Source organism: Mastigoproctus giganteus, chromosome 12, assembly GCF_048544385.1.
Source record: "Mastigoproctus giganteus isolate SK-2022 chromosome 12, ASM4854438v1, whole genome shotgun sequence".
In the NCBI taxonomy this organism is placed as follows: domain Eukaryota; kingdom Metazoa; phylum Arthropoda; class Arachnida; order Uropygi; family Thelyphonidae; genus Mastigoproctus; species Mastigoproctus giganteus.
Window position 1 is genome coordinate 147900085 of NC_143586.1, and position 26275 is coordinate 147926359.

Sequence of the window (26275 nt, forward strand, 5' to 3'; positions counted from 1 at the left end):
CAGTCGGATGGTTACTTCCAGCAGGAATATGCGCTGGTGCACAAAGCCCGAATCACTATGGAATGGTGCCAGGAACATGACAATGACTTTTCTTTGCTGCGGTGGCCCACTCAGTCAGCGGATCTCAATCCTATTGAACATCTTTGGGATGAACTGGAAAGGGCTGTTCGCTGCAGGGTTACAACTCTGTCGAATCTCAACGAACTGCGTGACACACTCATGTCTGCATGGTACTCCATTCCTGCACAACGTTTTCAGCATTTTGTTGAATCTGTGCCTGGACGAATTCAGGATGTGTTGAAGGCTAAAGGAGGCTCAACACGCTACTAGGTAGGTGTACCTAATATAGTGGCAGCACAGTGTATATGCAGTATACAGTGACATAAGCTCAAGGTAGAGACATATAAATACATACGTATCGTTATATATATATATATATATATATATACTATCATTGAATCATATTAAATATTAACATAAGTTAAATTATAATAAAGTGAATAAATAAATAATTAAGCATTCATTAGAGGCAGCGACATGCAATTCCTCCATATGAAGCTGAAATACATCCAATATTTTAAATTAAATAAAATAAAACATAAGCCAGTAGTATGGCAAAAACTGTAGAGCGAAAATTAACATAAAAATAACCCAAATAAACAAACGAACGAAAAGAAAGAATAGACATAAATAGTAGCCCGGAAACCCTTATATAATTTCGAGTTTTAAATCCAATTAACAAAAACTGTACAAATTTTAGGATAATGCCAATTACATATAAATTTAGCGGTAACCCCCCCCCCCCAAGAGGTACCGGTTCCGAAAGACGTGAAATATTACCAAAAGAGGGTTAAAGGAACTACCAAACGATAACAAAAGCAAAATAAATTAAATCAAAATAAAATGGACTTCCATTCCATTTTAAAATGGACTGACCATTATGCTCCATATCGACAGAGGACCACGAGGCCAATAATGGTCATGGAATCGCTGCATTTCAATCGCTACACAAATCGTCGCCATGGTGAAGTCTATTTTATTTTGATTTAATTTATTTTGATATCGTTTGGTAGTTCCTTTAACCCTCTTTTGGTGATATTTCACGTCTTTCGGAACTGGTACCTCTCGGGGGGTACCGCTAAATTTATATGTAATTGGCATTATCCTAAAATTTGTACAGTTTTTGTTAATTGGATTTAAAACTCGAAATTATATAAGGGTTTTCGGGCTACTATTTATGTCTATTCTTTCTTTTCGTTCGTTTGTTTATTTGGGTTATTTTTATGTTAATTTTCGCTCTACAGTTTTTGCCATACTACTGGCTTATGTTTTATTTTATTTAATTTAAAATATTGGATATATATATATATATAATTTAAAGCAAATTAATTCTCCTCAGCAGAGGGTGTTAGCTAGAAAAAATCTAAGCATGGTTAAATCCTGTAATGAGCTTCTTAGGGGATTCTATGCGTCATTGCAAAGGACGCGAGACTGTGTGGGGCCCGCAACATGATTGTGGACATTTGGGGAGTCAAGACGATCGGTGAGGATCTGACAGAGGATGCATATATTTCCTGCGATGAGTAGCTGATTCCAAGGGGTGCAGACAAGATATGCATACATTATAGATCTCGGGATGATGAAAGGGGCAATTTACATGGTTCAATCGCCTTAAAATACAGTACTCGATATCCATGAATATTTTTGATGTTAGTGAGGGAAGATGTGCCGCCAGGTGGCCTAGGTGTTAGACGTGTGTGATTCAGCTCCTGCTTTATAGTGATTTTAAGTAGTTTTTAAATGGCATCTTTATAAAATCTATGTATTGGCATGTTCCATAGATGACTATCAAGCAACTCAGATGGTTTTTATGAAGTCTTCATCAAGATAAGTACTATATATTTAAGCTTAAACTTTTAGTCTGCAACGTTAGTATCTGAGCCTTTGTTTAGCATAGCTACAAACAGCAACGTTATTGACTTTTGACCTGAAATTCCTACCTTGACACAAAGCTGTTCGTGACCTTGACAGTGTTCCTGCTTAAAGTCCTGCAGCCCTCTAGCAATTTTGCAGTCCGCCACTCCCACGTCCGAACTGTTTTGTTATTTCTTCAGGCTTAATACTCTTCTCTTCGATCCCCTGCTGTGTCAATAACAGCTCACCTGCTTATTTGTTACATTCTTTTTGCTAATATTTAAAGCCATTCTCAACTCTTCAACATGCCACCCAAAGAAGCGGTTTCATGCAATGTCTGTCAAAAAACAGTACGGAATTGGGTTATCTGCAAGGGAATTTGCAGTATGGTTTTTTGTGATGCATGTTCATTAATAAAGAACTTTTCTAAATCCAGTAATTTAAAAAACAATTTCAGATGCCCTTCATGCAAAAGTACTAACAAGGGGAATGCAAACTTACAGTCTCCTAATCAGCATAAGCTGAATTCCCAAGATACCCCAACAGATGCTGATCTCCTTAGCAACGTTGACCATCCCTCGTCTTCCCCCGTCAAAATAGTACAATCTCCTAAGCCCTCAGACCATACAAGGAAGTCAACTAAAGATGCCTCCGCCCAAACGGATGACGCTTCCTCTCTGTCCCCCCTGCCTTCAACAGCCCCAAACAATGATCGCTCATCTGCCTCTCTGGAACATATGCTGAGGAAACAATTTAGAGAAAATGAAGATATTAAACAACATCTTTTTCGTATTGAAGATCAGCAATGTAAATTCTACCACTTGCTTCTCGAACTAAAGGCTATGGTCGAAAGCCATCCGGTGCCTCACCCTTCTTTTCATCAGACCTCTGCAGTTCCAGCCCTCAGCCCAGATGCTGAAGAATTCGTTCCAGAAAAAACAGCTCCGCGATACCAAAAATCAAGCTCTAGCTCTCTTTCTGTCCGAGAACACAATCGTGTTTCCTCGCAACGTGTTGACACAGGAAGACAACCTATATCCACCTCTATTAGTAATCAACAAAAACCAAGCAATTTGTACGTGCACTATCAAAATTATCGCACTGAGCAATATCCTGAAGTGCCTTCCCATAATGGCTTGCTTACAAACTCCCCAGGTTTTAAGTTTCCTCGCAAAAACAACAGAAATGCAAGCATAATAGGAACAAGAAATGTGCAGTCTTGTATTAAAATTAGAAACAGAAATAGTTCGACGCTTAGAAATAATAACATTTTTATTAGCAGGCTAGACCCGAATACTACTTCCCAGCAGATGGACCAACTACTATTAGAGTTAGAAATTCCAGGTAGAGCGTTCAAAATAAGAACGAAACATCCCACATATTCATCATTTAGAATTGAGCTAAAGGATTGTGACATACAACAATATCTAAATCCTGATATCTGGCCAAATGGTCTACTCATCATGCCATTTTATGGAGCTATTGGAGGATCGGTCAACAACCCTAGTGAAAAGTTACCAACTAATTCTCAATCTGCTGAATTCTCTGCATAGCTAGAGAATAATATTCCTAATTCTCATCTTAATCCATCATTTAACTTGCCATCCAATACATCTGTTTGCAAACATCCTTCTAACACAAATATCCATCTCAGCATTTTTCTTCAAAATGTAAGAAGCATAAAAAATAAACTATCTACGCTTATTTCATTAATGGTTGAAGAATCGCATGACATCATATGTTTAGTTGAAACGTGGATGCAGGAATCTTTACAAGATGTCTTCCTACTGCCGAAGAATCTCAGCTACACGCCATTCATGACATCAAGAATTAATCGTAGAGGTGGTGGGGCAGCAATAATTTTAAAATCCAAATTTAAAGTTTTGAACACATACAACTCTAATACTTTTAACTTTGAAGGAATTTCCCTACTAATTCAAGTTAAGGAATCTCTGCTTCAAATTTATAATATTTATATTCCGCCTGGACCTACTGATGACATCATTAATGAAGTAATAACCTGGATCACCACTGTTCTTAAGCCTCAAACTAACATCATTATAATGGGCGACTTTAACCTTCCCCTGCCCAAATATAATCTACAAATGAAGCTGCTGTCTGACTCATTTTTAGTTCTAGGAGCAAACAAAATCAATGTCCCTGTTACAAGAGGTAATCAAGCGCTTGATCTTGTATACTCTAACTTTCCACTGCATGAAAAACTTAGTACGAACATTACATTTCAATCTGACCACAAAAGTATAGAACTGCAAGCAACAATTTGCTGCAGGAATCCTCGCCCCCTTCTGGAAATCACTAAAAGAATATCATCAATTAAATTCCTTCAGAAAGAAAAGTTTTTGCAGCTCTTAAAATACTACCCATGGGATTCTCTCAAAAATATTCCTATACAGGACGCCACCTTTCTTCTTATAAAATGGCTGAATCAACTGAAAACAGAGTCGGCATCCAAACTTGTTAGAATATCTTCTCACTCCAAACCTTGGTTCCAATCCCACCTGAAACCATACTTTAAAAGTAAGCAAAAATACCACAGGCAGTGGAAGAAATACGGCACTTCATCAGCACACATAAAATATAAAAAGAGCAGAGCTTTGTTTCAACTCAAAAAAATTCAGTCATACAAAAATTATGTTATGTCCACGCTAAAGCACAATAAAAGAGCACTTTCTACAAAAACAACAGCTACCTTACAGCATGATCTAGTTGTTGAATGGATAAGATGCAATATGAAAACAAGCAGATCTGACATTTTCACTGAAGGTATACAAAACAGATTTATAGCATTTAATTCCTATGAACAAGCAGACAAAGTGCAACATGTGTCTCCGGATCAAGCCCTGCTAGTTAGCCAACTTGTGAACAAAAATACAGTTCAGCATGCAGTTAACCAAATACGCCCTGATAGTAGTGAAGGCCCTGACGGCATCCCTGGTTTTATTATTAGATTGTCCAGCGTATACATCATTGATTCGTTAGTGCATATCATTTCCAGGTGCATCTGCCAGCCATTCCTTCCAAGACAGTGGAAAACTTTCAGGATTACGCTGATTCCTAAAAAAGCTTGCAGAAATAACCATTCCGGCCATCGACCAATTGCTGTTTCGTCAATAATCACTAAAATTATTGAAAAAATCATGCTCCCATATCTTCAACATGCAATCTTCGCCAAAGCACCTGTCAATATGCATTTTGGTCCCAGAGGGCGCTCCACAACAACAAGCCTAGCTGACACCATTGTACGCTGTTTTGTTGTTTTTTGTTATTTGGATTTTAGGAGCATTAGCAACTAAGGCCATATTGCTCCGGGGATATGCGGTGGTCATTCCCTGACCTTTCCGCATCCTCCGTATTTGGTGGTCACGGGCTCGAACCCCGGTCTAATCAAGAAGCGTGTGCTACGCACTGCTGCTCCTGCCCACCTGGCTACGGAGGCGCCACCATTGTACGCATCCAAACTGCATTTCAAGACAAGGCACAATGCGACGTATTTTATTTTGACATCAAAGGTGCTTTCGACAACATAGATCTCGAAAAAGCTTTTCAAATACTAAAAAATCACTTTCTCGTTGACGCAATGATTATTTCCTATCTTCAATACAGCCTAAATCGCAGACTTCTCCTCTTCCCCACTAATACTGACGATATTCTCGTCACAACCTCAACAGGCATTCCCCAAGGAGCCGTTCTCTCCAGTACAATATTTTCAGCATCTCTTCAACCACTTCTACAAGAAAATCCAAATCTACTGGCATATGCCGATGATTTAAAATTATTTATAACCTCCAAAGCCAGTGATGATATTCGCAAAGTTATCAATGATGCGAACTCACAGATTTGTGAAATCATCAAGTACCTGAAAGATCTCAATCTGAATATAAATGCAAGCAAATCTGCTCAAATTACTTATTCCCTTCAGAAACAACCCAACCACATAGAAATAAAAATTGCAGATGTCCCAATCCCAAATGTTTACGCTCACAAAGACCTTGGAGTTGTTTTTGATAAAAATCTCTCCTTTAATGCCCACTATTTATATGTTGCTCAAAAAATTCAAAAAGCAAAATGGTTAATCAAACAAGAAACAGCAGCGATTCAAGACAGAAAAACAGTCATTAAGCATGTTCAAAGATGCATCTTTCCCATTCTGTCCTATGCTTCCGAAATCTGGTCTGGTGCTCCCCAAGTAACCGTCAAGAAATTCCTTGCCCTGGAATATTGGGTTCTTAGATGGCTCAATAGGAAGCTTCGCTTTCCCCATACAATATCGAGGCAACAGCTTTATAAAAACCTAAAAACAAAGCCTCTGCAACAGATGATCAACGAGTCTGGAGTCATGCTTCTTGCAAAGATAATCACCTCTGCATGCGATTCACCAAATTTAGGCAATATAATAGCTGCCCCCAACAGGGAAAATACAAGAAACCAGCGATTCAAATCCAGCCTCTCCAGGCTCAAACAAATGGACAGAATGTTCCCCAATGCATTTCTTCACCTCATAAATCATCACAACATTGATTGCAACAGGTTAATCAACTCTGCAGCCTACAGGAGTCAGATCTCCGATGAAATGAAGAAAAATAACCCAACCAGTAATGGCAGCTGAAAGCTAAATGCCCTGTTCTGCAATTTTTAAATTCATAACTAAAATTTCTAACCATTGTTAATATCTATATAAAACTTGCTATGTACATATACTTTATATCATTCCTTTGTATTCTTATCTGCCCCTAGCCATGTGCTGTAATGGGCTTGCTGTATTTGCAATAAATGAATATTTATTTATTTATTTATTTATATACGAAGTGGCAAGTTTGTGGTTGCTTATTCCAGTAATTTACAGGCTTTTCGTCCCCATTGCTGACGGAGTTTTTGGCCAAGTGCTGTTGGACGGCCAGGCCTTCATCCCACTTAAGCCCTAGATCAATGTGATGCGAGACCTCCTGGACCATTGATTTATATGTCTGGGTTGTTCGTCTTCAAGTTGATGAAAGTTATTTGATCTGATTTGGTTAGGTTTATGGATAGACCTGAGATAAAGGTCAAGTTTTCTATTACGGCAGTGGCATGGGCATTGATAGCGTCAGATTTGTCACTGTGTAGATGAGGTGAAGAGTTTTTTTATATCGTCTGCGTAAGTGCTGAAATAAGGATGCGCAGAGAGAAAGGGGATCGAAAGCTGCAGCAAATATAGGGCAGAAAGGACGCCACCTTGGGGATTCCTCTGTAGATGATGTGGTTCGATTGGAAGGTCCTGTGTTCAGCCCTCATGTGCCTTTGTTTGAGAACGGAAACGAGGATTTTTAATAAGCCCCTGTATTCCAAAATACCTTTCAAATGTTGTCAAGGAATTGATTTAGATATTGTCGAAAACAGCTTTAATGTCTAAAAAGATTACACCAATCAGTCCTTTAGTGTTCAGAGTTGTCTGAATAGGGTGTCCATTAAATTTGTCACAGTCATGCTCTTTGGAATCACAGTGTGTAAATATGGAGGTCTTTTCGGGAAGCAATGACAATAATTGGCAGCAGTATCTTCTCGAACAGTTTTAATAAATTGCAGCTTTTAGAGATGGGACGAAAAGCCTTTCTTGTCTTTTGGATGTTTGACTTTAGGCATGGGTTTTTCGATATAATGTTTCCATATTTTAGGGATAACTCCAGTGTGGAATTGATTCTCTAAATATGTGAAGCGAGACCTCAATGATAAATCGACTACATACTTTAATGGTGAAGAGAGGGAACATATCAGTGCCAGAAGTGGATTTATTTGGGACACTATTTAATGTCTGAATTACATTTTCTTTGGTTATGATGATTTCTGTTAGGAGAGGTCTAATGTCAAGATTGGATACGGACGGAGTCATGTAGTTTACTAGCCAACCGGTATTGTCTGCTGCGGAAAGGTTAAACGTTGATTTAGGATCTGTAGAGATTCCGAAGGTACTGTTTGCCCATTCCTTAAATAAGGTTTCGACCTTGGTGAAGTTGATATTTTAGTTGCTGTTGATTCTTTTGGACTGTTTAAGTGTTTTAGAAATAGGGAAGTTGTACTCGTGGTGTTTGTGCTTTAAGAACCAAGCCGGTTCTTTTTTTTGTAAGCAATGTAGTCTTCAAGGGTTCTGGTTTTCTGCCATTTCTGTAAGACTTTTGTTTTCTTACAAACACTTCCTTGATGTTTTTGTTAAACCACCAATTAGACTGCTGTGTGATCCGAAACTCCTTAGTCGCACCGATACAAGCTATTTGAACTACTTCAGCCAGGATGGAAGCTGCTTCAGACCCTTACTTTTCTAAGAGACAGTTCCATTCACACGTAGTGAGGCGTTGGGGTATTATTTCCTAGTTTATGAACATGATTAAAACACTCTTATCGTATTCAGAAGACCACATCCTTTAACCGAGGGACTAGAGAGGTTAGGGTGGGCATAAAATTCACAGTGCAGTGGTTGACATTCTGATTTGAAGGAGAAGGTTGGCATGATGAGTTCTGCTTGATGGATGTGGTGGAAAATAAGGTCGAGTTGTTGATCTCCCCGTGTTGGGGGGTTAAAAGGGAAATGAAGGTCGAGCATATATAGCATGTTTTCAAAAGAAGTCCTAGCCATTGAATAACGTAACGTGGCAGGGGTATTTTGAAATCCCTTACGAGAATAGTAGGGACGTTGTAGGGACGTAGTAGTAATCCAGGCTCCTAGTTACGTTCTAACCTCTAGGGTGTGTTCTGGAGGTAGGTAGATGGTGCAGGCCTCTATTATAATTTCATCAAGATCAAGAATTACAGAAATAGCTTAAAATTTTTCAGAACTACTTAAGTTGGTCCTATATCGAGAAAATGAATTTTTATAGATGAATGCTACTTCATATCCGCGGCGAATGGCCCGTCCATTCGATTGTGCAGCATAGTTCAAAGGGAGGCAAAGGGTGTCAGTATATCTATTGTGGTTCAGCCAGGTTTCCATTAAACAAATTCAGCTACTTCTTTTCACTGTCTCATGAAAAAAAAATGAGCAAACCTGCTTGATCTAATTAAGTTATTTGCTTAATTGATGGCATTCTTATCTACTCTTCCACTCTCTGGAGAGGCCTAAAGATTACTTGAAAGTGTTTTTCAAAGGTTATCAGAAGGCCATTTGTTATTAAAGGCATCAAAATTCAAATTTCTGATTCCAGAAATTGATTACTTGGGTCACTATCTCAGCTCCAGGAATTAAGTTTAACAACAACAAAAAAAGAAACGGTTGAGAAATTAAAGCCAACACTAACCATGAGAGAAGTAAGAAAGTAACTGGTACTATTAATTATAGCAGAACAGAATTTGTATACTTAAGGAAGTATTTACTCAGAGACCGCTGCTGGATGACCCAAATCTAAGAAAACCATTTTATTTTACATGTGATGCCTCAAATTATACTATACTAGGAGTGCTACATCAAGAAAAGGGGGAAATGAAAGGAGTAGACTTTTAGGAAAATATAAGAAAAATTATGCAGTGTGCGAAAAAATAGGTCTTAATTCTGAGCTGCTGGTAGACTTGGACACTGGAGGACTGGAAACGAGTGTGCTGGTCGGATGAGTCCAAATACTTGGAACACTCCAACGGGTGCCTTGTTGTGTGGCGCAATCAACACGACTTCATGGACCCATCGTTACGTTGGTCCATATGCACTAGGGGTCCTAGTTCTTGCCAGCAAAACATGCCCCATATTAAGCAACCACCGCCACTTTCCTGGATAGTGGGCACCATGCACGGTGGGTTCATGGACTCGTGTTGATTGCCCCACACACCAAGGCGTCCATCGGCGTGTTGCACCAGGTATTTGGACCCGTCCGACAAGTACACTCCTTTCCAGTAGTCCGTGTCCAAGCAGCGTGCTGTTGACACTACAATATTCGCCATCGACGATGATCAGCGGTGAGGAGAGGGTGTCTTTTAGATCATCTGCTCTAGAACCCTATGTTCGAGTGTTCTGCGCATCGTCATTTGGGATATTATTCTTGCATTTCCCATACTGTATTACGATATCAACTGTCGCACAGCGAGCGACCTGTCGTTGAGCTCGTACAACGCGTTGCTATGCGCATAATCCATTACTGATGGAGTGGTCATAATTTAGTGATCACTAAGCCTTTTTACATTATAACTATTTTAGCTTTTAAAAGTCATTTGGTAAATTAAAAAAATAAATAAATACAACTACAAACGAAATAATTATTTAGGGAAAACCAGATTTGAATGATCTCGGTGTACTAGCTATTGAACACACACAACTAAAATGTAAAGATTATACTTACAACACTTTCAGCGAGTGAAGTCCTTCGAACGCTCGTAGACCGATGTGTTTAATCTCATTTTGATGTAGCACCCTGAAAAAGTAATACGTGTTAGCATCTGCTTATTATTTACATAAAACAATTTCATTCATCTAGTGGACGCTTCTACAAGCTACAGAATCATATTTGTGCCGAAATGTAAAAAATTTAACGATGACGTTGGAATAGCACAAATCATAAAATTTCCTAAGGTATAAAAAAAATTTAATTACCAGTAACATGGAAATTTATTTTTTTCTCTATCAGAGGACAAGGGTTTAAAAAAAAAAACACTGATGCCATATTTATTTTTTATGAAACTACTATAGTAATTTTAAAATTAAATTACATGAAATTAAATAGTATTAGACCGTATAAATTATACTGTATCAACAAGTAACACGTATGTTAAACACAATATTTTTGGTAAAGTATGTCTTTTAATTCACTTTTTCTCTCTGTTTATGAAAACGTCCTCAAAATATTTCTGTCATGCCAGTGTTATGATTTAAAAAAATCATTATTTTATATTAAAAGCTATATTTATGGGAAATAAATTACAGTTTAATTTAAAAATTTTGTTTTCTTGAAGAGTGGCAAAATCATTTGGCCTTAAATTATTAGAAGTTATTAATAATGGTAGATAACACTGGTTTAGTAATAGTAATCTCCCTATAGTGCAAGGAAGCCACAGGCTTTTGACGTACTAGCACTGAGGTGCCTGGTTGTCAAGCCCTGTAGCCCACATAATCGGAGTCTTTCCACGCACGGTCGTCCTTCTTCCCATCTCACCATCCTAGTTGCCCGTCTTTGGACCCTTTCAAGAAGTTCGATGTATTTTTTCAGATAAGGTCACCATACTTGAACACAGTATTCTAAATTCGGCCTTACAATTACCTTATATACAGTGAGATTATGATCTTCCTATTTCTACAGGATAGCATTCGATAAAGCATCGATAGGACACCATAGGTTTCCTGGCTGCCTGTTTACACTGTTCAGAAAACTTCGTATCTGCCCGTATTGTAACTCTCAGATCCCTGTCCTCATTCATTGTTTTTTAATTCAACCCCAAGTGTACAATTTATTTGTGCTATTCCCCAACCTTTCATTTAGCAGCATTAAAACAATACTGCCACTTCTCAGATCAACGTTTGAAGTCTGTTCAAGTCATCCTGAAGGAGCGCTGCTTGGCGCTGATCGTTAACGACTCTGCCAATTGTTACGTCATCAGCAAATTTTGACATAAGGCCTTCTACCCGTTTAACAAAATATTGCAGAAGGAGGATGCCGAAATGGGTGACTGCGAAACTGGCTGGTCAAATAGAGCAGAAAAAGACAGCATGGGACAGTTACAGAGCGATGAAAAGTAGTGAAGCCTACAACAGGTACAATTTGATCTGTAATAGTACCACATCACACATACTGCACAAACATAACACTACACACACCTCTGGCCTTTTACAGAGTTCTGTATTCATCACAGTGTACCAAGGTGGAGTTGAATTGACGTTCAGGTGCCGTCCTACATAAGATATCATACATATCTACATATAATAGTACCACAAATAAGGTCAGTGAGGCCAAGGCTGCGTATGAAAAAGCATTGGCTAAGAGAGCAAAAAATGGAGACATGGTATTTTTCATGTATCTGAATATAAAGAAGAAAAAAGCGAATCTGATTGGACCCTTGTACATTTGGTGTGGGAAAGCCTTAGACAACTCAGCTGATGTTGCGGATGAACTGAACAGGTACTTTGTATCTATCTTTACTGACGAAAGACCCTGCATGCTGAGAATAGGCTACGCGAGTGAGGCTGAGCCATATGAAATTAGCGATGTCGTAATTACAGATGATTGTTTATTAAAAAAAACTTTTGCAAAAAGGCAAGTAAGGCTCCCGGAGTTGATGGCATATATCCTGTAGTTTTGAGAGAGCGCGCGAGGGGTTGTATAGAGCCACTGAGGTTAAATGTATATATGTATTGAAAGATATGTTAAAGGTATGTATGCGTTCATGGCTTCTGTGATTTTTGCTTTAAAAGTATTCCATAATTAAAATATATTCGCTATCCCTCGGCAATCCGCCCAGTTCACAGATGCCATTGGCACCTTAAAGATTATGCTGGTTCATAATGGAAATGCCTATTCTTCCATGTCAATTGGACATTCTCTCTTTTTTATGGAACCTGTGAATACTGTATATGGAATTCTTCCTCAAAAAATTTATTACAAAAGGCATAAATGGAAAATTTGTTGTGGTCTCAAAATGGTTACACGTTTATTTATTTTTTTTTTCCGAATTTGTTTTCACAGAATTTTGCTGTTCCTCATGAACTTGATAGCAGAGAGTTATAATCATTAGTTATAATCATTATACTGTCTACAGGGTGTTTCAAAAATGATGGTCAATAATTTAAAGGTAAAAAAGTACAAACTAAAATAAGCAAAATAGTCCCAGTGAACATCGGGCCGCAAATGAACCGTTTTGGAGATAATGCACATTTTCCGTTAAAATCCGCTACTGACTATGGGAGCACTCTGGGAGAGTAGTCTGTATTGTTGAGACCTTGTACACGCTGTATATGGTAGGGGTACAGTAATTCGTGATGTACAATTCGCCACACGTTGCTATGACTCAGTACACGCTCTTGCAGACCACCCCTCCTAGTCGAAATTTCTGGATTTTGTTCTATTCTTTATTTCAAGACAAAGGACTTGCCTCTCTTTCGCAATATGGATTCACACAAGGTCGCTCCTGTGAGGATGCACTCCCAGAAATAATACTCCATCTGGAAACCTCCAAAGCGAAGTACGAACTGGCCGTCTTTATTGACTTTGAGGGGTTCTTTGACCGGGTATGGTGGGAGAGCGCTCTTGAGAGGCTGCGCTCTGCTGATTGCCCACCACAACTCTACTGGTTAATCAGGAATTGTTTCACCGATAGAACCATTACAGTACAAGCAAGACATAGGCAATTAACACGACCAATTTACAGAGGATGTCCACAGGGCTCTGTATTGGGCCCCTTAATCTGGAACCTGGTTTTTCAGGACTGGCTTCGCCGCAGCTTCGACAGTACCAAGATCATTGCCTTCGCAGATGATCTCACCATCATCTTCTCGGGCCGCTCTCGGCGAACCCTTGAGACCACTGGAAACTGCGTTCTTGCGGACTGGACTCAAACCAGTAAGCTCCGAATCAACCCAACAAAAACCAATATGATGATGCAGCTTCGACAGTACCAAGATCATTGCCTTCGCAGATGATCTCACCATCATCTTCTCGGGCCGCTCTCGGCGAACCCTTGAGACCACTGGAAACTGCGTTCTTGCGGACTGGACTCAAACCAGTAAGCTCCGAATCAACCCAACAAAAACCAATATGATGATCCTTGAAGCCAAACTCGACCTTCCGAGGCCTCCCCAGGTTAAAATCCAAGGCACGCAGTTACCTCTTGTGACCCAAACCCGAGTCCTAGGGGTCATCACTAACCATAGACTTACTTTCCTCCAACACCTTCAGAACTCAACATAAAAGTAAGAAACTTCTCAGCCTCAATAGTCAGGATCTCCAGGAGTGACTGGGGGCTCTCCAAGCGCACAATACTCCTTTACTACAGGGCAGTGTTCCTCCCCATAGTCACGTTCGCTGCAGGGGCGTGGTTTCACCGGACAATTAAGTGTAAAATTAAAGAGAAGCCGAACTCTGTCCAACGGGGACTTCTCCTGGCCACCCATAGGATCTACAGAACAGTCTCCACAGCGGCAACACAAGTCATTGCAGGTGTTCTTCCACTGGACCTCTTTGTAGTTTATAGGGGACTATGCTACAGAATATGGACGAGGATGCCTGCAGCAATCCTAGGCATCCACCTTAACTTAGACACGGACGTGAAAAGAGAGAAGCTGCGCTGCTATATATGGCAGACGGGATGGGACACAACCAGCAAGGGACTAGTCACGAAAAACTTCATACCGGATGTTACCTTTGCAGTGGCGAAATCTGTTACGAAATGGTTTACTCTCACAATGGAAACCTCCTATCTAGTCACAGGACATGGGGCCCTCAATGAGAAATTGTTTCAGTTTAGACTTTCAGAGTCAGACCTTTGTTTCTGTGGAGCAAAGGAGAACGGGTCCCATATACTTTTAGACTATGCAATATACACGTATAATGAATCCAGAGAAAAGTTGAGGAATAACGCCCAATGATTCTCCTCAACTGTACTGGAACAGCTAATTCAAACAGCAAGTAATCTCGCAGCACTCCAGGCCTTTGCAAAAGAAGTTTTTGCTCGAAGGAAGAGGCTTATTCTGCGGGCGAACCCGGTTCTGTCCCAAATCAATCGCCTGAAGATAAAATTGGACAATAAGATTCGTTTCACCAAGAAGACCTGCACAATACTTAGAGTTTAAAAGTCTGTTTTTGATGTTAGAGTTCTTGATAGCCACAATTGTTTAAGATATGAATGAGTTGCTAGTGTAAATTTTATGCATTGTTTTTTTTTTTCCTTTTTTTAATTAATTTATATATTTTATATTTTTACAATACATGTATTTTATTTATTTAATGAAAGATGTAAGATACTCAGTTGAGAGTTGTTAGGCGGATTTGAACTTATGTTCTGGGTCCCGCCTTTAATTTTAATAATAAAAAAAAATAATAATATTCTTTATAACACCCTTTCCTCAACATCAGATGTTATGCTTCTGGGTCTACCTGCTCATACTCCATGTGCGAAGCGCCCATGTTCTATAAGGCGTTGATGTATCCTGATGAATGTGCGCCTGTTGGGAAAATGCTTTGGCGTGGAAATGCTTCTTGGTACAAACGTGCAGCCTTGAGTGCACTGCCGTTGGCTTTACCATACATGAAGTGCATGTCCGCATACTCTTCGTTGCTGTAACCTCTTTCCATATTGACTATCCTTTGACAAGTACTAGTATAACTGCTACGTCTCAGAGCATTGATAAAGGGGAAAGGGAGAGAATGAACATAACCTAAACAAACAAGTCAGTGTTGGATCCCAGCTCCGTACAGTTCACCTTGTCAGTGGTGGATCCCAACTAGCAATGTGCAATATCTCGAAAACGATTCACTTAAGGACCCATGTTTACTCGGCTTTTTTTGCATACTGTAGTCTGTATAGTTCACCTTTAAATTATTGATTATCACTTTTGAAACACTGTATAACTTTCATTTGAACAACGTATATTCCAAGGAGAGAAGAGTGTTCATCATCCACCACGAGTTGATAGGGAAAAGATTTTATTGTCCCCCATATCAAATTAAGCTTAATGAGAAGTTCCTAAAAGCTCTGGCAAAGTACGTAAATTTCAATGGCTGAAACAAATATTTCACGATCCATGAAATATTTCACGATCCATGATACCATGAAAATTGAATATTCATTGGCTGACAATCTACGTTAATGAAAGACAGTTCTTTTGACACTACCTCGCAATGTACGCTAAAAAACTCACTGTGCAAAAACTTTTAGGAAATCAACCCCCTGAAATTATATGAAGGACTTGGTTGCAGTATGAGTTTAGAATTTCATTTTCTACATTCTCATCTTTATCTTCCCCTATTGAACTTCAGTGATGTCAATCAGCGATGAACACGGGGAAATATTTCACTAGGACATTTCTTGCATACAAAAACAGTATGAAGGCAGAGTCCGATCTTAATTGCCGATTATTGCTGTACATTTATGAGGGAAGCCAGAGGACAACATGCAAGCAGAAATCTGGACTCAAAAAATTTTAAGCTCATAAAAATTCACGTTTTATTAAGGAGTGTTAAATGATTTGTTAATAAAGTAATAAAACAGGATTGTCCATTTTCTGAAAAACTAGACGTGACAGGAAATTTTAAGGTCAAGTTTGTATTTAGCATCTAGAAAATATATTAACATAGGGGTGATATATTTTATTATGAGAAAAATTTAAAAAAAAAATTTTCCAATGTAAAATGAAAGCTTTGGAATCAATTACTTTTCAAAACTTGATTATAAAGAAATAAGGGTATTAAATCAAATAAGTACAAAGAGATACTCACAGAATAATCAGATTACTTTGGTACTGGAATGCAAAATCTTGAATTTCTCTAATTTTATTGGTTGCTATGTTTCTGTAAAATAGAGAAAAAAAGATAATTATTGCTGGATCTAATATCGATGCTATCAGTAAGCATTTTAAGAAATAGTATCACTCCGCATTTCTGTGCAGGCTGTATTTGTATTAAAGAAATGAAAAATTCTCAGTTATTGTATGCTTTCTTTGAAAAATATAATGTTTAATTCAGCTAATGTTTCTTTCCATATCTTTGTTATAATCACATTGTTCTTTACATACTGTGTGCGGCTTGTCCTTTGGCTTAGCGCGTGCATGGGTTAGATTATTTTATTTATTTATATTATTCCTATTTATTAAGTTTATTATTTATAATTATTTTTATAAAAAAAATATATTTTTCCCCCTTCTATAGGATTTTTTCCTTCCCACCTGGCTACGGAGGCGCCAGTATCTTTGTTATAATCACATTGTTCTTTACATACTGTGTGCGGCTTGTCCTTTGGCTTAGCGCGTGCATGGGTTAGATTATTTTATTTATTTATATTATTCCTATTTATTAAGTTTATTATTTATAATTATTTTTATAAAAAAAAATATATTTTTTTTTCCCCCTTCTATAGGATTTTTCTACCCGTAACGGGTTCTGGTACCAAGTGCATAGAGTGGTTGGTTGTATCCAGGTACTATTATTACTGTCGGTCAAGGAACTCTGACTATCCAACAGGTGTTCAGGATTACAACTTTCTGGAGTTCCTTGTAGGTGTTTTCTGGGAGGCTTATTGCTGCTAGGCTCTTATGTAGGGTCTTTGGCACCATACCGGTGGTTCACACGATGTTTAGGATGGTCGTCACCTCTTGCATATGCCACATCTCTTCGATCCCCTGTCTTAGGTCCGTGTACTTCCTAATTTTTTTCTATTGATTTTGTGGAGGTTGCCAGTGTTGGACTAGGACATTGGCCAGTGTTGGACTAGGACTATGTCAATCAGATAAGTAGTCCATTTCCCTCTTGACGACAAGGGTTATGTCCAGCCTGTTGTGCGGGATTGTCTTGTCGTTATTATGGCGCGGTTCCAGTACAATTTGTGGGGTTGGGGTCTCTACTACGGCCTGGGATTCGTACTTGTAATACGGTACACTTTCTTTGATCAACTGGTATTTCCTCGCTAGCTTCTGATGTATTTTCCTGTCAATATGGTCATGTCCGCGAGTGTACTCCGTGTGGGTGATCACCTTGCATCTGCGGCGATGTGATCGATCGTTGATGAGGCCAGGTGGCATTGTCACCTGACACTGAAGGCTCCTTGGCAATGTATTTTCTATAGTTTCTGGTGTTGATTACCTGGTCTTCGATGACGAGCATGAATCCTTCAATCTTGAGGGAAGAGCAACCTCCCGTTCGTGAGCCGTGCATTGAAACCCATTTTATCTGTGTGGTCTTGATGAGGTCATTGTAGTGTCTACCATGGAGTATCTTCTTTGCCCATCTTTCTAGCTTCACGTATTCCGTCTGGGCGGGAGGGAACTCCTCGCTTAATAGAGTATGTTTCTTGTTTATCTTCCTTATGCCTTGGTAGATTGCTGTGCTGTTCTGGAAGTAATCATTCAGGTTAGCTATCGCTGTCTTCTGTTGCTCGATGAGCTCTATCAGGCTCTTTCCTCCCTCTTTCCGAGCTATTTTTAGTCCCTCTACGGCTGACATCGGGTGGTGTTGGCGGCTCTTAGTCATAATTGCCCTTGTCTTTCTCATGATATCCTCCAACTCTGTGTTAGTTTAAGCTGTGATCCCCAAGGAGTATGATAGCACTGGAACTGCAGAACGGAAGCTGTTCCTTCCGTCCAGCTTTGCTTTGAGTAGGCTTCTGACTCTCTGATGGTATTTTCTGACCAGGCAGGCCTTGATCTCCTTGTGCACTAATTGCTAAGCCTGCATCATCCCCAGGTATTTGTAGGGCTCTCCCCTGTCATGGCATCGATCTCTTTACCAGTCTGCAACTGGTAGTTCCGGCTGACTAATTTCCCCTCATGAAAACCGCGAGTCTTGCATTTATCGAGACCAAATTCAATCCTGATATCGTTGCTGAATTGTTCGATGATCCGGAGTAGTTGCTGGGGTTGCTTCTCGGTTGCCGCGTAGAGCTTGATGTCATCCATGTATCCGGTGGGAATAGGGTGTACAGGTTTTTCCTTCCTTTTTTGAGGTTATATCCATACTTGTTGTTGTTGAGCATGGTGGATTGCGGGTTGGTGCTACACAAAACCACATGGGCCTCAGGGCAGCTACCTTAAAGATTCTTCTCCTGATGGGGATCGGTTTGGTTTGTGATATTCTCGAACTTGATGGTGGTACTCCATTTTGCCATGGTTACTTCTTGGAAACTTGTCACTGTCAGATTGACTTTGTTGGTCTTCAGGCGTCTCTGTTAGCCAGTTAGTAGGCACGGAGTCCAAGACCTTGCAGTAATAGATGTAGTAACCGTGTACAGGTAGCAGCGCTTTTGGCAGGACTGCTCTGTAATTGCGGTATTAATAGTTAATTGCTCCTTGCATCCTTTGCTCATCCGCTTGCATCCTTTCTGCTGTTCCGCCATGATGTTCTGGCTCTCCAAGTGGTCTGATATCTTGGTTATGCAGCTGGTTAGGATCTTGCACATCGTTCGAGACGGGTGATCTACTTGTATTTCGCCGGGTTTCTTGTATCTTGATCTTTAGCCTTCAGATATGTGATTCTTTTAGTAAGAAACTCTGAGACTGTCTCTGGGTGCCTAATCAATCTGGCGAACTGCTCTGCTACGTGCTTAGTGTGTGCAAGTATATAATAGTTGTGGACGTTATCTATTCCTGGGGTTCGCCTGATCAATTGCCTCTTGTTTATCTTCCTTATTGCTTGGTAGATTGCTGTGTTGTTCTGGAAGTAATCTTCCTCTCGAATCCCTCATTCTCTCACCTCCTGTACGTCCTTGGTTTTCTGAATTCTAGTTCTATCGAGGAGGCTTGGCTGTTATGTCACTTCAGTGTTCCATATGTGCCGCAGAACTCCTCTATCGTCTTCTGCTCGGGTGATCCGTTTCCGTCTGTCCCATCTTCTCCAATCGGGAGTTACTTTCCCAAGCTGGTGGTTCCTTGTTTTTTTTTTTTTCGTTTCTTTTCAGCTGGTCTCTCGCTTCTCTTCCATTAATTCTATGGCTGCTATAGCAGCACAGTATACGGCTATGTCGATAGCGTAAAAGGCTCTTTTGTTTTTATCGTAGATTCGGTTGTTTATTTTCCTCTGTGCTCTCTTTGTATCGGCGTAGTCTCTAGCTGAGTGCGAGGAGGTTCTACTTCAGCTTGTCGAAGTATTCTCCTGTTCTCTGAGTTTTGGTCTCGTGTTTGCTGAGGTTCCCTCTCCTGAGGATGCTCTTCTCTTTTCCAGTCAGTTTCTTAATCGTATTACCCTGTTAGTACTGAGTCAGTTGGCCCATCTTGACTCTTAATTCTTCTCTCTTCTGCTGTGTTTTCTTTCTGTATACTGTGCTGCCATCGCAGCCATAGGATTAATGGAAGCTATGACAGCATAGTATACGGCTGTCGATAGCGTCCAGTGTTGCACCATGGTTGTCGAAGTAATGTATTATTTGTCGATTGAGGTGGTCTGTTACTCTTCACAGGATTCTGTTGGGCCCCTTCCGTATCACGTGGGTCTTTGTGGGATCTATTTCTTCGAATTCTGTTAGGGCCTTCTTTCACTCGTCTTATATTCTTGATATCATGACCTCGTCTTTTTCCACTTCAGCTGCTCTAGGTTGTATTTCTTCTTGTTCTTCTTGTTCTTCCTTCTCTGGTTCCACGTTGTCCATATTCTTTGTTGTTTGTAGTTCCTTCACGTCCTGTTTTATTTTTTTTGGAAGATTTTACATCAGCTATTAGGTTCTTCGTGACGATGGTCCTTCTCTGGTTAGCTATTCGCTGTTTGGTGACCTGTATATCCGCGAATCGTTCGATGCTCCACTTCACGCGTTGGCGTTTTCTTCCTTGCTGGGTGATCATTAGCGCAGTTGCCCTTCCCTTGTGGTAGCCATATGGGGGGGGGGGGAGCAGAGCCCCTTGCTCCACTGTCTTCGTCGGAGACTGTCTCCGACTTTTTGAGACCGACCCCTCTGCCTAAGGCCTGAAGGTGATTGATTTCATGCTGTGCCACACCCATTATTATTTCTCGTCGACATTATTATGGATGGTGGAACTGTTTAGCTTCGGCTTACGTCCAGTGGTGTGTGTATGTGGTATCGCTGGTAGTTCCTAGGCGTTTGCCCATCTCCACCTTGTTCATCTGTGTTGGTGCAGAACCTCTGCAGAGCGGGCCGAAAAAGTGTTGGCGCTCGTGTGTCAGCCTAATGTGCTGGTTTGGGTCCACTATCACCTTTAGTGCTGAAACGTACAAAATCCCGCACCCACCGGAGACAGTGCAATACCGGTAGGCATTAGCAATCCCGCTCCCAGGTTGCCCAAACCAGGGAGCCAGAAAAAAAAAAGCTCTGTGTAAATTAACCTATTAATTTACAAAGATTCTCCTGTGGTATTGTTAGTTCTTTTGAGTGGCATCAGATGGCGCCGTTACCAACTCCAGCCGTCACTTCGACTTTTGGGAGGGGAGGAGGGATACGTTCGCTAAAGCGACTTCCGTGATGGGTTTTATTATTATTATGACGGTCTCCTAGTGCAATGGAGGCGCGTTCGCTTCCACTAAAGCGGGAGTCGAGCTCTGATCCATCAGGCTGGTAGTCCAATGTCCTAACCACTTGACCATCGCGCCTTATTATTATTAATATAATAATCTTATTATATTTTATATAGCTCCATGATTAAAAATTAATGTAAGAAACGTACCAGAAACTATTTCAGACTCTTTTTTAATCCCCACTCCCCCACAAATAAGTCGTTTCTTTTTGGACATTTTACTTTGTCTTAACTTTGTTAAAAATTTCTTTTTTATCTAGTTATTTTTAATTTATATAATATTAACTATTTTTTACCTTATATATTAACTATTTTCTACCTTATATATTAACTATTCCTTTTACCTTTTCTTTTTCTAATGGTTTTTGCGTTTATAAATTCGTAAGATTTGCTATCTCTTTGGATGAAAAATTCGAGTTTCCGAGAATTACAATAATTAGAAAAAAAACACAAAATTCTCCACTTCCTGAGGGAAGTATTCGCCAGTTACTATTAGCGACAGGGTTCGAACCCAGGCCGTTTGCACAATTGACACGGCTTCCTTTTCTTTCAAAGCCATAACCTATTTGTGTAGCCCAAAACAAAATAAATAAATAAAAATCTGAATATAAATGATATGCAGTTTATATACACGACGTAGTGACTCTTTAGTTTTCTCAGCCTTATTTTAAACAGTCAACAACCTCATCCGCCTTCGCTTCTAGCACAGTGACTTCTACTAATGTTATTCCGTACTGTGTGGGAAAGGCCTGAATTCACCCCCCCCCCCATTTCTGCCCGAAAGTGAGAATATCTGTTTAGAACAGGAAAAAACGTATTTGCTTTTTTTATACCATGGTGAGTTTTAAGTAGTTACCGGAAAGCGACTGGCTAACATGAGTTTTTCTACCAGAAATTTGTCCCTCTTGGGTATCGCAAGTGTATAGCGCTGCTGTTCTAGTATGGGAGAGTGCCGAAGGTGTATAATGAGTGGTCGACTAGAGTTGGATCTTCTGGGGATGGGGAAGGTAACAAGCTTCAAGTCTCAGTTATATAAACAGCATTCATGGTATTTAAGGGGCTGCAAAGGTGCATTTTGGTATGCCTCGGTAGGTTGGGTCTGTGATGGATTTTGATTTTGTTTCGAGCGATACTTTAAAGCTGATCATGACATTGAGATAGTGGACACCACTGATTAGCTCATGTCTCATTGCGAATCCAGATGACATCTTTGAATTCATGTTTCCAGTGCTGGCGAGTAAAGATGTGAACGTGAGCCGAAGTCAATCCAGTTCCTGAGCGGAAAGATCGTTTCTCAAGTTTAGAACTTTGGCTGGAATATTTTATATTTTAGTGTAGTATAGCTTGAGTGCAATTTGTTAAGTCAGTTGTTGTTGGAGGTTTTACGGCCCAACGGTAGCCAAAGGCCATTAAGTCAGTTTGTAGCTTCATCAGTAATCATCACAGATTTGGAGAAACAGGCATGGCACCTTTTAAGGAAAGAAGGTGATGTTCTGGTTAAATATCAGCATGGAATTCGAGGATTCTTTGTATTCGATACTGAAACACTTTATAAACATCACATTATGCACATCACAAAATGTATACATGCAACTAGATATCAGTCCACTAGCGGAAGCTAAACAAATTCTAGTGTATAATAGAATTTTATATCCAGCTATCCGAAAAGCTCATGAATTGGGCACATTTTAAAAATCATATATGAAACAAAAAAACAAAAAAAAAAAAAACAAACAAAAAAATACAATTGCATGAGCTGCCTACCGAGTAGGAAATGAATCTGTGAATTAAATAATTAAACGTTACAAAAATACATTAAATAAAAACATTATTTACATCCTTTCTATACTTTAATTTTCTTTGAGCATTTTAATTTTACATCTAAAATGTGGGTTGCTAGTCCTTCTCTTCGATGGTGGACTACACTTCATCTCTCCCCTATCCTTCGACGTGTCTGGTTTGGGTGACCCTATTAGGAGCTTAAGCTCCTGCTAGCATAGCTCTCAGGGTCATTGGGTGCACGAGCCTCATCACAACGATAGGTGGTAATATATGAGGAGTCCAGACCCAACAAGCAGCATACTTAATGGAAAAAGAAGACTAGGAATAACAATAAGAAGATTATTTGTATTAAATAAAAACATTAAAAAGAATGTACCAATTTATATTAAAAATTAACTCCAATTTTTTTTAATAAATTGGAAAACTGTATTTACTTTAAATAAAAACTGATCACCTGAGGTATTGAGGTTTGTTCTTTTACGCCCAGTCGAAGCCATTGAAGTATCACTTTGCGCAAGTGTATTTATATCGTTATATCGTAGCCCATCCATCTGTTATAGTATCTAAAACAGATCAGAAAGACGGTGAAAAACGTAGACGGGTTGCGTAAACCATCAAACAGAAATGAATTTTTGTAGAAGACAAAAGAAGGCCAAAAAGCGTACTTATGGTCTTGGCCTTTCAACACTTTATGATATTAAAGCACAATCACTAATAAGTTTTCAATGATCGTCATCAGTTCTCTACCAAGAACAGGTCCAGGCATACACTCAAACAACTTCTCGGTATCTTTCTGCCCTCAACGCTCCTCTTCATTTCCCCATATCCAGCATCATCCCCTCTGAATTCATCAATTACAATTTTTCTCAATTTCCCTTCTGGTCCTCTTCCCTCAACTTTTTCTTCCGTCACATCCTTTACCATTCTCTCACCTCGCAATACATGTATAATCCAGTTTTCTCCTTCTGATTTCAGTCAAACTTCTCTTCTCGCCTACCTTCTCAAAACCTCTTAATTTCTCATTTTATCGACCTATCTTATCTTTTCCATCCTCCCTCCATACTCACATCACAAAGCCACAACGTTTGTCTTTTACTATCTTTCATTCTCAGTTTATGACTCTGCTCCATAAAGTACTACACTCCATACCTGACATCGTACTAATCTTTTTCTGAAACCAGTTCCTAATCTCTTTTGCCCATTGCTATTCTTATTTCTCTGCTGCTATTAGGCTTCCCAAATACCTATGCTTGCTCACTTATTAACACTGTTTTCTCTCCTTCTGTTTCAATATTTAACCTGCACCTTTCTTTTCCCACTCTCATAACTTTTTTCCCCCTCTGTATATTTTTTCGTCATAAATCTGTCACGACGACTTTCTATAATTCTGTTAACAAATTTCTTCAGTTCCTCCTTAGAATCTGCTATCAGTGCCTGATCGCCTGCAAATATAACATTCTCAATAAATTTTCTCCCACATTAATCTATTTCCTCTACCAATTGCCTTTTTTAGGATTCGTAGTCTAACGCGCAGGACCCTTATGATGTCACTCGGTTGTCTGTCTGTCCGTCCCTTAACGTCCCACTCACCCTATTGACTTGAAATTTTGCATGGATTTGTACATCATGTGGGCCAACGTAACGCCATATTGATCGTTGTTCACAAAAATGTGTCTGAGAAATTGGGGGTGGGGTAAAATGTGGGGGGGGGCAAAATGTTGTCGACAACCTATAGCTTATTATACGCCATTGGAAAGAGCTCAACGAGTAGGTTTAAAATATAATTTTAAATTATTTTAAAATTAAAAATGGCGGCGCCAGACAGTAAAATGTGAGTAATCACCCCTCTATTTCCGTCGCTAATAGAGCTAAAAATTTAAAAATCACATTAACTATGCGTTATTCGATACTTATCAAGGGAAAACTATTCCGATTGAAATCTATCATTTGCTTTTTGTGTTAAAATTAACAAAAGGTTGCTAAATAGTTAGTTAATAATTCTATAAAGGTCATTCATGAAATTTGCAACGAGAAGTATTTTTTAACAATTTTCAAAGCTGGAGTTGTTCCGGCAAGGAGGTACTCAGAGAGCCAGCGTTGAGGCGGCGGTGGTGGGGAGACGCCTGCGCGGAGTCTTGCACGGCCCTCACCTGCCAGTCGCTTCTCCCCAAAGACTTTAATCGCTGCTCCAGGAAGAAGTCGGAGTCGCTTCTCTCACCGTTGTCATTTCACAACAACTAGAAAGACTCAAATAGACGTTTTCATTAGTTCCTCAGTTTTAGGCCAAGTTGGGGTGTACTAGAAACATTTTTTCAGTTACCATAAAGTTGTCTATTTTAGATACTACGGACCCTTCATCCTGAGTGCCCGGCACTCAGTAGTTGACCGATTTATTAATTATTTCTGTTTGTTTGTTATAGAGTTAGGCGCATCAGCGACTTAGGCCGTATTATATTGTCTGTAAATAGCGTGTGTTCTGTGGTTGATTTACTTGTTTGCTGGACGTAAACAGTTTTTGTTCAGCAAACAGGCAAACGATGGTACCCTCGCCTGAAACCTACTGAACTGAGCTACTTTGTGAAAAAGGCCCATAAAAATTCCTCACGTTAATGACAGGATTTGGAAACGGGTCTTTTCCACACTGTGTGAAGAGGACGGCGATATTTCCAACTGCGCTACTCTCGAGCGCTCATCATTTCTTCTATATATATATATTAAAGTCGGGGATAGACAACAGCGCAGTCTCACACCTCATCCCATCTCGATACTTCCATTGTCACCTTGTTTTATCCTATTACTGTTTATCCCCAATATAATCTACAAATCATTCTTCTGTCTTATTTCTTTTTGTCCTTCTATTTCACATTCTTAGCGTTTCTTTGCCAAACTGTAGTTCTAAAATCTTTACATACCACTGCATGGCCTTTCTTTTTTATTGGTATCATTAGTGTTGTTGTTGTTGTTATTTTGGTTTTTAGAAGCATTAGCAACTAAGGCCATATTACTCCGGGGATATGCGGTGGTCATTTCCTGACCTTTCCGCATCCTCGGTATTTGATGGTCACGGGCTCGAACCCCGGTCTAGTATCATTACTGTAGTCCTAAAATATTTCCCGTTGTTCATACGTTACCGTACATAATTCTGGTGATTTCCTTAAGCTCACTTCCCTTAGCAACCATATAAGCTCCACTGGAATTCCATTAATACAAAATTTGTACCTACCTTATTTTCCTTCATTTCCTGCGATTACCTCTTGCTCCAAATGATTGGCGCAGCCTGTCCAGATCCGCTATTTCTGCATTAGCGAAATAATTTTTCCTTCCGCTCGTCTGAACCATACATATTCATTATATTCCACCCATATCCCCATTATCACCTTTGGTTTCATTAGTACCTTCTCATTCCTTCTGGCCTTCTTCTCTTCTTCTTCATGCTCACATTCCTTACTC

The 26275-nt window shown here is 39.6% G+C and overlaps 1 protein-coding gene across 1 annotated transcript in view; it reads right to left on the reverse strand.

The window, feature by feature from the left end:
• The window catches only part of LOC150077501 (uncharacterized), a 450301-nt gene that overhangs the window by 101938 nt on the left and 322088 nt on the right, over nt 1–26275 (reverse strand). The window contains exons 6-7 of the mRNA XM_090386887.1: nt 16311–16382; nt 10230–10301 (exon numbers count right to left, since the gene is read on the reverse strand). Coding sequence (XP_090243013.1) covers nt 10230–10301; nt 16311–16382 — 144 coding nt within the window. The remainder of the gene's footprint in view (nt 1–10229; nt 10302–16310; nt 16383–26275) is intronic.